Here is a 12,585-nt window from a genome sequence, read left to right as displayed (position 1 = left end):
AGCTTTAGGCATTGGACAGAAGGAAGGTGGGTGGGAGGCGAGGGCCTGGGGGAAACTCAGGATTGGGGTGCTCTGCCCCCTCCCACTGCTGTAGAAAAGTGATTGGCTCAGGCTGGTTTCTATCTAATAATTTTGGATGGATCATAAGTGAGGAAGGAGGGAAGGTCATGCGGTTGGACCTCAGCTCATCTGAGGGCTAAAGGTTCTTTGTCACACACCACACAGAACTGGAGTCCTATCCTGGAGAGTGGTGGCGAGCTGAGATACAGTTTAGGACCGAAGGAGCAGAGAAGGGCTTTGAGTTTTTTTTGTGTGTAGGTTGGGGAAAAGGGAGGCTCAGCAAGGAGGATGTCCATGGAAAACGTGGCAGGGAAGTCCAACAGCCTTGGGGACAGAGGAAGAGCTCGAAGCTACACTTTCCTCAGGGTTGTCCAGCCCGTGTTTAACCGCAGTATTTTCACTTCTGCAGTCTCTCCTGCCGCAGAACGTATCCGGTTCATCTTGGGCGAGGAGGATGACAGCCCAGCACCCCCTCAGCTCTTCACCGAACTGGATGAGCTGCTGGCCGTGGATGGGCAGGAGATGGAGTGGAAGGAGACGGCGAGGTGAGGCATGACTGGCTGTGCAGTGCTGACCTGGGGAAACAAGTGCAGGGCAAGATCGCTGTCTGTGAGCACCTTTGAATAACTGAGGAGCATCATGTTGGCTGGGTTAAGGAGTAAAAGGGTTCTTTTTCTTCTCTGTTACATTGATGTGGATGCAGGACACCCTTTATTTCACTGCTGGAGCATTGTTACATTGATTCATGTTGTTACAGTTTTAACTTTTATAAAGAATTAGAAGTAAATCTGTGTTCATATGCTATTTAATAGTAAAATATCTTAAAGAGATAAACGCAAGCACCCAAACATGGTAGCCTAGAGATATGTATCCACAGTTTCTGCATTTAGGAGGGAGATTGCAAAGACAATGTTTACCCACAGACTTACCATTATTCCAAGGAAAAACCTGTCATCTTTTAAGTATCCACGAAAGCAAGTAGAAGGTTCACTTGAATTTGGAGTTTAGAGACCTGAGTTAAATTTCAGATTCCGTCACCTGTTAGCTGCATAGCACTCAGTGTCTCAGAACTTTGATTTCATCATCAGTAAAAAATGGATAATAATACCTACTACATATATATGTATGCAATATAAGATATGTAATATATCTTTATGTATTTTATTTAATATTTATCTAATTATATCACAGATATTTACATACATGCCTATATGTATGTATATATATGGAAATACCTTGTAAATTGCTAAGCACTACAGAAATATCTAAGGTTTCGTTCTTCTCATGATAACAGAACTTTTCTTTCTTTCTACATATAGATTAAGTTATATACTCCACATCGTATCTTCTAGGACATAGAACAATTATGTAATATAAGGAATTTGATATAATGCAGTTACTGGTCTCTCATTGTCGTAATTGCATGGAGATTCAATATATTTCCCTTTCACAAGCAAAATAATGTTAAGATACACCTTTTATAGTCTGCAATTTAATTCAAATCAAATTCAACTGGTGTTTTTTTGAATGCATAGTATATGTCAGGCACTAATGAAGTACTGAGAATAGAAAAGTGAGCAGAAGAAGCTCACACACAGATTATTGTATCTTCCTCAAGTTTCAAGTGTGTTCAATATAATATCTTTACAATCTGAGGAATGAGGCAAATCAAATCCTTCTTGTAGCTTTGGGTTTAAAAAAAGAGTAAAATAAGTGAAAACCTTCTTCTGTGGATTAGATGGAAAAGAGATTTATGTCTGTTGTTCCGCTTCTAGTTAGGTCATTCTAGAATCAGAAAGAAATATATTTTTTATCATCTGTGCTTAGTAAAAGTTGATGAGATATAAAGAACCACTAACTCAATTGTATTTCCTTTTCTGGATGAGGTTCTTTTGAGAATTAAAGGAAGAACTTTTATTTTCTGGGGCATATCTTTTTTTTTTTTTTTTAAGTTTCTTTAGTAGGCTCTACACCCAATGTGGGACTTGAACTCATAACCCTGAGATCAGGATTCGTATGCTCTTCCAGTGAGCCAGCCGGGTACACCATTTCTGGAGCATATTTAAAAGCTTCATGCATCATATCATTTCTAATCAAGTGTTCATCAAGTTAATTGGATTTTTTGGTAATTTTTGTTTAGTTACTGAGACTTAACACTCTGTAGGTTTGTGGATTTATTATCATTACTGCAATACTAAGTACTATTGAATGTCTTTAGCCATTTAGGATTTTTAATAGTAGAGAAGCTTCATAAATTAATTCATTTGATAATGATAGAGAAGCCTTTATTTCTCACCAAGAATTTCTAGGTAGTTTGGTCTTGTGGAAACATCTGCTTTAAAAGAAAGTTCAGTAGAAAAAAAAGTTTAGTAGAATCCATGGGTAATTTCATATTTTCCATAACTTGAACTGTGCCCAGAAAAAAAAAAATCATTACATTTTACTCCTGGCCCTCCCAGTAGCAGTAAGGGAAGAGACCTAATCTTAAATATGTTATTTTCCATTTGCTGGATAACTCTAATATTCAGACACTAATAGTGGGTGTGCTTGTTTTAACTCTCCTGTTAATATTTTCTCCTTCTTATTAAAAACCTATCTGTGGCACATTTCTGCTTCCCCACCTCTGATGCTCCCTCTTGAAGCTCTTCATTCTTGTCCTTTCAGGACCTCTTTCCATGATACAGTAATTCTCTCTCATTGTCTTAGTCCTAATAACCTGGAAATTAAAAGTCCTACGTAAAGTACACTTTTGGTTCATAAACATCCTCCAAAAGAAGACTTTCAAAGTAGAATCTTTTACTAGAGAAAAACAAAACAAAACAACAGAGTGAGAATCATACTGGTGCATCCGAATTAAGTGTTGGGGAGATTTTGGTCTAATCTTGGCTTTGTTGCTGATTGGCTACTTCGCTATGGGCCAGTCACATACTCACGCAGTCTTCTTCCTGAGATGAGTGTTCTCTTCTACCCAAGGAAGGTGATACTGCGTTGCATCTCTGTAACTTCATGCATAGTTTATAGCATAGTATATCTATCCCTGTGTATATACTAGTTTAGTCAGTTATGACCAGAAGCATTACTTTGATTCATGTTTTCTTCTTGAAATTCTGTGTGAGTACCTGTCATAGAGTAGAATTCGGGTGTAGCTTTCTGCTTTCTCTCTCAGTCCAAGGCGGACTATATTTTATGTGACCTTTGGTCTCAGAAGGGTGGAGAGGTGACACTTCACTGTGTAGGTAATTCAACACTGAGATGGACGTAGAACTTTCATGTAAGCTTCTTACAGTGAAGATAATTTTGAATACTTTACTGTCCTTGAAGACTCTATTTCCTTGAGAACACACGTGTCATTTTTGGTGATGTCATTAGCCCCTGAGAGACTGGACTGCTGGAGAGAATGTGTGGTGGGAGTGCGCCATGTGTTGGTGGTGGGAGAGGAGGGGCTGTCCAGGAAGAAACATACACCAGTCTACACTCTATAACTTCTGGATGGGATGTGCCACACTTACTACTGCTTAATTAAATGTAAGTGTGATATTACTGTTTTCATTTTGTCTCCTTCATTACACTGATTCATCTGAAAGCAGGGACCATCATGTCTGTCTTTCATGACTGTATTCCCAGTGCCTCACTGTGCCTGGTACTATAACAGGTGCTCAGTAATATTTGTTGAGTGTGGTTAGTTGAGAATTGATTGCCTTAGAAACAGCTTTTCTAAATATCATACTTTCTTAGATATATTACCTGACCAAAGCTGGAGTTCTGTGATAATTCTTCTCTTTCTGACTGACGGACAGCTGAATGACAGACCAAAGGTACCTAGTACACCACTGATACAGGTCAGAGGAGGACCTGTGTTTGAAGTTTCAAACTAATTCATCAGTATGCAGCTGCCATTCCCCATTAAGTTGTCTAGCCCAGACTTCTTTCCCTGTATGACTGAAAACACATAATTGGATGGCTAATGCACACTTCTTGAAGTAACGTATCTAAAATTGAGCTTCTGATCTACCTGCCTCAGATCAGCTCCTCCCGCAGAGTTCCCTACCACAATGGACAACTCCATTCTTCTAGTTGCTCAAACCAGAAACACTGGGATCTTCCTTGACTTCTGCCTCTCCCTACACTCCTTACTCGATCCATTGGTAAACCCTATTTATTTTACCCTCAAAGATACTCAGATATTCAGAATCTTACCACATCTCACATTCAGTACTGCCACAATCCAGGTCCAAGCTGCCATTGTTTCTTATACAGATTATTGTAAATGCTTCCTAATTAGTCCATCTCTCTGCACCTGCCCTTACCTCCCGCATGAACAATCCACCATGATCTTTTTGACTTTATCTCCTACTTTCCTCTCCCCCTCCTTGTTCACTCACTGGCCAGTCATGCTTCTATGCCAGGGACATAGCACTTGCTGTTCCCTCTGTCTGAAATCCTCTCCTTGCCCGCCTGCTGTGACCCCCCTCCCCCACCCCAGTTATCTGCATGGCTCATTTTCTCACCTCCTTCAGGTCTTTTTTTCAAATATTACCTTCTCAATGGCTATCCCATCTAAAATCTAAAAAGTCCCCCAACACTCTCTAACCCCCTCTTCCATTATGTTTTCCTTGGCACTTATCACCATTTAGCATAGTGCATATCTTGTTATTTTCTCTTCCCATTAAATTAAAGCTCCATGAGGGCAGGAATTTTTAGTTGTTTTGTACATAACTATATCTCTAGTTCCTACAACTACCTGGCACACTGTCCATGGTCAAGAAATATGTGTTAACAGAATTAGCTCCACCGAAATCCTGTTGGGAGGTTGGAAGGTGATTGTGCCTCCAGAAATGATTCAGAGTTTTAGTAATCTCTAGTTCTTGCAACATACCCCACTTCAGAACATTTTTGCAGTAATTTCTTTTTTTTTTTTTTTAAAGATTTTATTTATTTATTTGAGAGAGAGAGCACATGAGAGGGGGGAGGGTCAGAGGGAGAAGCAGACTCCCTGCTGAGCAGGGAGCCCGATGCGGGACTCGATCCCGGGACTCCAGGATCATGACCTGAGCCGAAGGCAGTTGCTTAACCAACTGAGCCACCCAGGCGCCCTGCAGTAATTTCTGATTGCCATTTAAGAGGTCTGGTTTCTAGAGATGATAGGGCTTTTTCTCCCCACTAACAACTCTCAAACCTATCAGACTAAAGAAGTTTAATACTTAGAAGGGATTCATTTTATATATGAAAATGTGCTATGAATATTTTTCTGGCTGACTTGTAAACTTGCTTTGCTTTTCTGTGAAAACCCCAATTTATAGACTATTTTATTCCATAGAGAACTAACCCGCTAGACTTCTCTAGCTTAATGTAGTTTCTGCTGTGAGTCCACACCCCCACAGGACACAGTTCTACCCCTTTTAATGTTCTATGCTTTTTAGGTAGCTAATGATTTGATTTGACCCAAAATATCCTCCATTGATTCTCAGCATTACTGCAGTTTCAGTTTTAGTCAGGAAGTTCAGGTTAAGCTCTATCTCAAAAAATAAAGAGAATGGTTTCAGTAGTAGGAAAAATATACCAGTTTAAGTCTGGAAGGCACAATAGTCATGTAAAATTATGAACAAGGGAAGTCTTTATTTATATGAAGTTTGAAGTTCAGCCAACTCTACCACCCCCTTTTTTTCGCATCTTTCCCTTGCTTTTCCCTTTCCTAAAAATTAGAACTTTGGATTTTTATTGGCTCTTCCAGCATAAAGCACAAATTGAAGACTGTGCAAAGGATAGAATGATTCGACCTGAGAAGCGTATATGATGAGTGGAATGCCGAGAATACTTTTTTTTTTTTTTAAAGAGTATTCCTGAGTGTTAGCTTATTTGAATACTGACATTTAGTAATGTAGCAGTAATTATAATGGAGTATTTGGTATTAGTGAAGAAGCCTATGCTCCTTGTTAAGAATTTCTAGGTGGATAGGCATTAACTAATAGGTCCATGACACAAACTGGTGAAAGAATAAGTCATGGTCCAGCTTTGGTATTGGGCCAAAGCCAGGAAGAAGGGCTACTGCTATTCCCCACCATCCCAAGCTCTTAATTTCTTTGAGACGGTGATGTCTCTGTAAAAATGGTTATTGGCTTTCAGTTTTCCTTCAGTGAATATTCAGATGGATAATGTTGGACTTCACTGTTAGAAGAATATATGGTAAAGGTCAGTTCCCCAATGTGGTTTAGTTTTTGTTGCCAAACCTGGGTAAAAAGGAAAGCGGTCACAAGCTTCAACGAAACTGGCCAGCAAAGGAAAAGGGTATTGATGTTTAGTTCCAGTGGGACAGCACAGTTGAACACCCATTTGTGTTTCTGCTTGGCAGACTGACCCAGCCGGCGTCTGGAAAACCCTGATTTCAGGGCATGACCATCAAGCAAGACATGCGTCCTGACCCTGGGGATTTAGAGAGAGAGTCCTCTTTTCCCAATCTACACTGACTTCTCTGTCTTTTCTCTACTGGATTACTTTGGAACATTCCATTTCAGAACAAGTTTATTTCTTCTGTAAGAAAAAGGCTGAAGGAAAAGGCATCTGATCGTCTGTGTAATTACATGTAATCACATATACTGCTTTGCAGTAACTTTCACAGTTGATCTAGAAATTTGAGAGTTCTCCTTAAAAACATAATTTACCGCAGATACACACTAGTGTTGGCTTCTTTTATGTAATGAGGCACTTGTTAGTTAGCAAGAAATTTGTTATTTTAATAGTCTTATATAGTTGGATTATATTCTAGGGCAAAGGTCATGTCTATTTTCCACTGTAAAATTAGCTTGTTTTTAAGTTAGAGGTCTTGTCTTTTCTTAATTATATTTAATCATATGATTGGAAAGTTGCAAAATTCAGTGATTCCCAGTGGGCCTTCTATTTCTTCAATAAACGAGCGAAATGCTGTTTGGTTGGCAGTCACTCAAAGTGCGTAAAACTGCAGTGTACTTTCTTCTTCTAAGACCTTGAAATAAACTTTACCTAATAAACTCTTCCTCCAAAGTTACAACAGTTTTGTATTTGCAAGCATTTAAAAAACTGACTTCTGAAATTAATTTTCCTATAAAATGTCAAGTACCAAGACAAAAGGAAAAGTAGGAAACTTATTGCAAATATATTGTTATTCACAGTCACTATGAAGGATAGATAGTAGCTTATAGTACATTTTACAGTAAAAATGTCTTTTTTTTTTTTTAAATGTAATTACATGGTTCTAAGTCACCTTAACAAATTCATTGGCACTCGGGTAGGCTGAACTTTGGTACCTTTGCCTTAGCCTTTTCTTTAATGGGTTCTGATTTGAATTGAGTAGTTTTCAGGTTTTTTTCAAATTTGTCCTTGGTATGTGAGGAGGATAGACATAGCATATATAGTTTCTGAAATGACACTGCATGCAAACAATCTGTTTAAATGGGCAAACCATTACTTTATGTCTGAAAGCATATGTTGGAATTATACTCCGTTCCTTGAACAATCAGAGCAATACATTTTAAGGGAACTTAATAGCCATTATCCCAGAGTTTCCCGTATGTTGTTAGCTGTGCTATGATATGACATCATCACAACATTCAATATTTACTAACCTCAAAGTGAAATAGATGCTAAACTGAACTATGATATAATACTTATCCCTTAGGAATGTAGATTCTAAGGAACTGGCTAGTTTTGAGATTTTATGTTTTCATTCCTTTATAATTACATCTTGACCTAAAGGGCTGGTGTATTCCAGGAGGGTGAGTAATGCTATTCCATATATCCAAGCTGGTTGGGATTTATGATTTCTAAATGTACTATTAAAACCTGTTAAGTCATATTTAAGTCTAGTCAGGTTGCATCTACAATACAAACTGTGGGGAGGAATGAAACTAAAGATTGGTCACAAAAGAATGCAGTCATTTCGCTCCTTTTGTTTTTTAAAGATTTATTTATTTGAGAGAGAGAAAGAGAGAGAGTATGCAAGTTGGGGGAGGGGCAGAAGGAGAGGGCGAGAAGCAGACTCCCTGCTGAGTGTGGCTATGCAGGGCTGGATCTCACAACCCTGAGATCATGACCTGAGCGGAAACCAAGAGTCTGATGCTTAACTGACTGAGCCACCCAGGTGTCCCCCATTCTTTTTTATTTAAATTCAATTAGACCAACGTATAGTACATCACTCCCCCCCCCCTTTTTTTAAAATTCAATTAGACCAGCATATAGTACATCACTACCCACCAAACTTACATAGTTTGGACAGGTGAGAATGATGGCAGAAAAGAGCCGCTCTCACATATGTGTGTATTTGGCAATACAGATTTCTGGCAACTGATAGGAAGGGGGGGGACTCATTCAGTAGAAATAAGACGGACATGAATGCTTTTACTGAGTTTCCAGCTGGCTTTTGTTATTTATCTTGGGTTTAAATCCTATGACTAAGATTCTATCCCTCAGCTAATAAGAATTCTCTCAGGAATAAAAACAAGGAGTCACTACACTCTTTATAGATAACATCCTTATATGTAATCCTGACATGGTTTTATATACTATTGAATATTTTAATATACTAGAGTCTTATCTTGAGTAATAAATTATAACATCAAATGTAAATATGATTCACTATGATGTACATCTGAAATTAGTAGATTATTTTATGTTAATTATACTTCAATGAAAGTACTCTTCAAAATTATTTTATTTTAAGCTTTTATTTTAATTCCAGTTAGTTAACATACAGTGTTGTATTAGTTTCAGGTGTACAATATAGTAATTCAACACTTCCATACAACTCCTGGTACTCATCACAACAAGTATACTCCTTAATCCCCATCACCTATTTCACCCATCCCCCAACCCCCTCTTCAAAATTATTTTAAAAATGTAATATGATTTATGTAACAGTTATCAACAAACATGGTTAAAGATTGTGTGAGTAAGCTTGAAAAGATAGTATACCTATACATTCTGCATGGAGCACTGGGTGTTATACACAAACAATGAATCATGGAACACTTCATCTAAAACTAATGATGTAATGTATGGGGATTAACATAAGAATAAAAAAAATTTTTTTCCAAATTAGCATGTAAAAAAAAAAAAAAGATAATATACCTAAAGTTAATCAATGAAATATACGCTGTAAAATGATTACTCTTGAAATAACTCCAGTTACCTTTTATCTTTTTGGCAAATCCATAGAATTCAATAAGAGTATGATGTAAAATTGTCATTTTTCTCCCCTTTCTTTCTATTTCTGTGGGACTAATAGCAACCAAAGGGAAGAACTACTAATTTAATTACACACACACTCACACGAATATTAAGGGTCTTTTATTCTCTCTTGGGGTGTTTCACAACTACTTGTATAGAAAGAAACAAGGTCCAGTTCTGAAGCTTTAGAACTTTGGTGGTCATGTGGGCTTTTTAACTTTTGAGGAAAATACGTAAAACTCTCCACTGTTTACATTTTGGAGGGATACAAAGGAAAGGAAGAGGGTCTCGGAATTGAGGGTAAGGTTGGAAGTAAGGTTACCATTGACATGTGGGAGTGCCCTGGCTGGGAGAGGCTTCCTGAGAGGAGTGCAGATGGGGGCTTTGGATATGGCTAAATACTTCTCAATTGCATGAGTATTGGGCTTGATTAAAATTCTAAATTTTCTTTGACTCTGTGGCTGATCTCTTGATCTGTTTTCACTCCTGGTTCTACTAATGTGTTTTTTTTGCCTCCTCTGGGGGTGGTGAGAAGTCTATAAATAATACCTTATGTAGAGCTTCCTCTGATCTCTGCCCTTTGTTCTCATCTTTAGTGAGCTAGGTGAGTGTTTAGCTTTTTCTAGGAAAACATTTTTCAATCATTAAACCTTCGGGTGAAGACTGTAGGAAAACAATTTTTTAACCCCCTCTGTATCTTTTTCAATATCTTTCAGAAGGTTTGAAGTGAGAGAAAGAAGCATTTTTCTTTGGGTCATCATGAATAGCAAAATGATGATGCTTTCGTGTTTTCCTTTACCAGTGTAGAAAGCGTCTGTGCAATACACGGGATATAAAGACTGTCAAATGTGTTTTGTTTTCATTTCCATTACACTTTTAAAAAGTTGCTCTATATTGCCAAGTTATCAAGACATCTAGGAATCTTAGAAAGAAGAAACTATGAAAGTGGGCTGTTTGTTCCATTGCTAAGGTTAATAGGAGATCTGTTATCAGAATAGATGTGTTGTTCACGGAACTTGTGTATTTAAAAAAAATTTTTTTTTAAATGTTTTATTTATTTATTCATGAAAGTCAGAGAGAGAGAGAGAGAGAGGCAGAGGCAGAAGGAGAAGCAGGCTCCCCGCGGAGCAGGGAGCCCGATGCGGGACTCGATCCCAGGACCCTGGGATCATGACCCGAGCCGAAGGCAGATGCCTAACCATCTGAGCCACCCAGGCGCCCCACGGAACTTGTGTATTTTTAAACACATGTGGAGCCAGACTTGAAGGGTAAAGTTTCCATTAGAATCTCAATGAGAAGGGAATGTGTGTCAGCTGAGAAATACGGAGTAAGACATAGCCGCATATACTGGCCCCCTTTAAGTGTTAAAGGGGAATTTTATATTCATCTGACCACGTCATACACCATGTTTTTCAAATAATTAAGATAAATATTGGTTCATAACTGATATTTCAACTTACATAAACTTGCCTTGTGAAGTCACAACAGAATTCTCACAATGGTGGTTATTTTTACACAGTGTGGGCTTTCATGAAATTTTGAAATGCACATTTTTCCTGTGTTATTTTAAAAATTTAGCAAAATAATCATTCTTCAGGATTTCATGGTTACATATGGACAGATATAAAACCAAGGATGCTTTGGATCCTTCTGGTTTATTTTCTTTCTCTCTAACACCAGGGGAACACAGTCTAGTGACTCTGTTTGGTGTGTTTATAAGGGTAATGCAATTAATGATACAATAAACTTTTAAGACTACACCAAAGGAGACATTTTGGAAGTGCTGGTGGGGGTGAAGATGGCGGGCTTGACGTAGCTATTTCCAGAGGAGGTTGGAATACTTTTAATCCTGTTCATTAATCTCATGTTCCTAGGTGGATTAAGTTTGAAGAAAAAGTGGAACAGGGTGGGGAAAGATGGAGCAAGCCCCACGTGGCCACACTGTCCCTTCACAGCTTATTTGAGCTGAGGACATGTATGGAGAAGGGATCCATCATGCTGGACAGGGAGGCTTCTTCTCTCCCACAGCTGGTGGGTAAGTATGTTGTTTTAAGTTTTTATCATTTTTTTTTTTTTTAGCTTTACCTAAGTATCCATGGGTCTCCATTCATGCAGATGACTTCTAGTGTAAGCAGAGTTGAATATTCTATAACATTTATTTTCACTCTTTTTTTTTTTATATTATAAGACAAGTAAGGGTTATTGCAGAAGATTTGGAAAATACAGACAAATATTGAGAAGAAAATGAAAAAAAGCATCCATCATACCTCCATAGCCATTGTTAACATTTTGGCATGCTTCCATCCAGTTTTTATTTCTCAGTCTTCTCTCTCTTCTTTTACTTTTTTGTGTTATTTTTTTATTGGGATCATAATGTATATGTACAGACTGGCATTCACCTCCTAACCTTATTAGGATAAGGTTAATATTTTGACTAGAGGCTTCCTCTCCCATCCTTGGTTATACTGAACTGGAGGTCTGGAGACTAGACTTCAAGAACTCCGACCTTGGACCTTGCACTGAGCTTCTCTGGGCCTCAGTTTTATCATCTGTAAAATAGGGCTTAAATCCTATGTAAGAAGGAAAATCTTCTAGTTGCTGGGTTGGGGCTGCTTTTGTAGGTGGAAGTCAGGATCCTTTAACTGTATGGAAGAAAGTTTGTGTGGGACAAGGAGCCAGCAGAACCCTGTGGGCTAGTGACTGAGTCATGTCACATTGGTGCTGAGGATCAGTTTTACCACCACCACCAAGTCCCAGAACCTCATGGTGCAGGGCTGCATTGCTCTCTTTTGCAATTAGTGTTGTGTAGTGAATGTTAACTCACCATGTTGAACATCTGGGGCACACATTACTACCTCCCAAACAGTAGTCATTGTTTTCATTTTCTAACAAAAGCCTGGACTAAACTGCCTTGTTACCAGTCAGATCCAGGTATGCTGAAGATCATGTTTTTCTCAAAAAGGAGTGCAGGGGCTCTGTGTGGCATTCCTAGGAAAATTCGTTAGCTAGGTGACCACTGGACCTATATGGATGACTACACTTTCCCAAGGGGCCTGCAGGGTGCCTCATGTGGGATTATGGGGAAGAGGATGTGGATTGTGGCCCCATAGAAAGTGACCAGTGTAAAATTCTTGTGTGATTTCAGACTTACTACAAAATTTCTTTGAATATCTGGAGCCAAAAGGCTTGTCTATGGCTTTTGTGTGTGTGTGTGTGTGTGTGTGTGTTATAGACAGTGGGAAAGAGATAGCATTTGTTTTGGAAGAAAAGATTAGTTTCCAAATGAGGCATATATCTTCCTGATGTATATGTAACTGATTCTTCAGA

The 12,585-nt window shown here is 38.4% G+C and overlaps 1 protein-coding gene across 1 annotated transcript in view; it reads left to right on the top strand.

The window, feature by feature from the left end:
• SLC4A4 (solute carrier family 4 member 4) overlaps window positions 1–12,585 on the top strand; it is a 278,229-nt gene that overhangs the window by 89,624 nt on the left and 176,020 nt on the right. Inside the window, exons 4-5 of the mRNA XM_081813147.1 lie at window positions 470–605; window positions 11,133–11,293. Of these exons, the coding sequence (XP_081669273.1) occupies window positions 470–605; window positions 11,133–11,293 (297 nt within the window). The remainder of the gene's footprint in view (window positions 1–469; window positions 606–11,132; window positions 11,294–12,585) is intronic.

This window comes from Leptonychotes weddellii, chromosome 2, assembly GCF_054177405.1.
Source record: "Leptonychotes weddellii isolate Sample4059 chromosome 2, ASM5417740v2, whole genome shotgun sequence".
NCBI lineage: Eukaryota > Metazoa > Chordata > Mammalia > Carnivora > Phocidae > Leptonychotes > Leptonychotes weddellii.
This window is presented reverse-complemented; position numbering and strand designations above follow the sequence as displayed.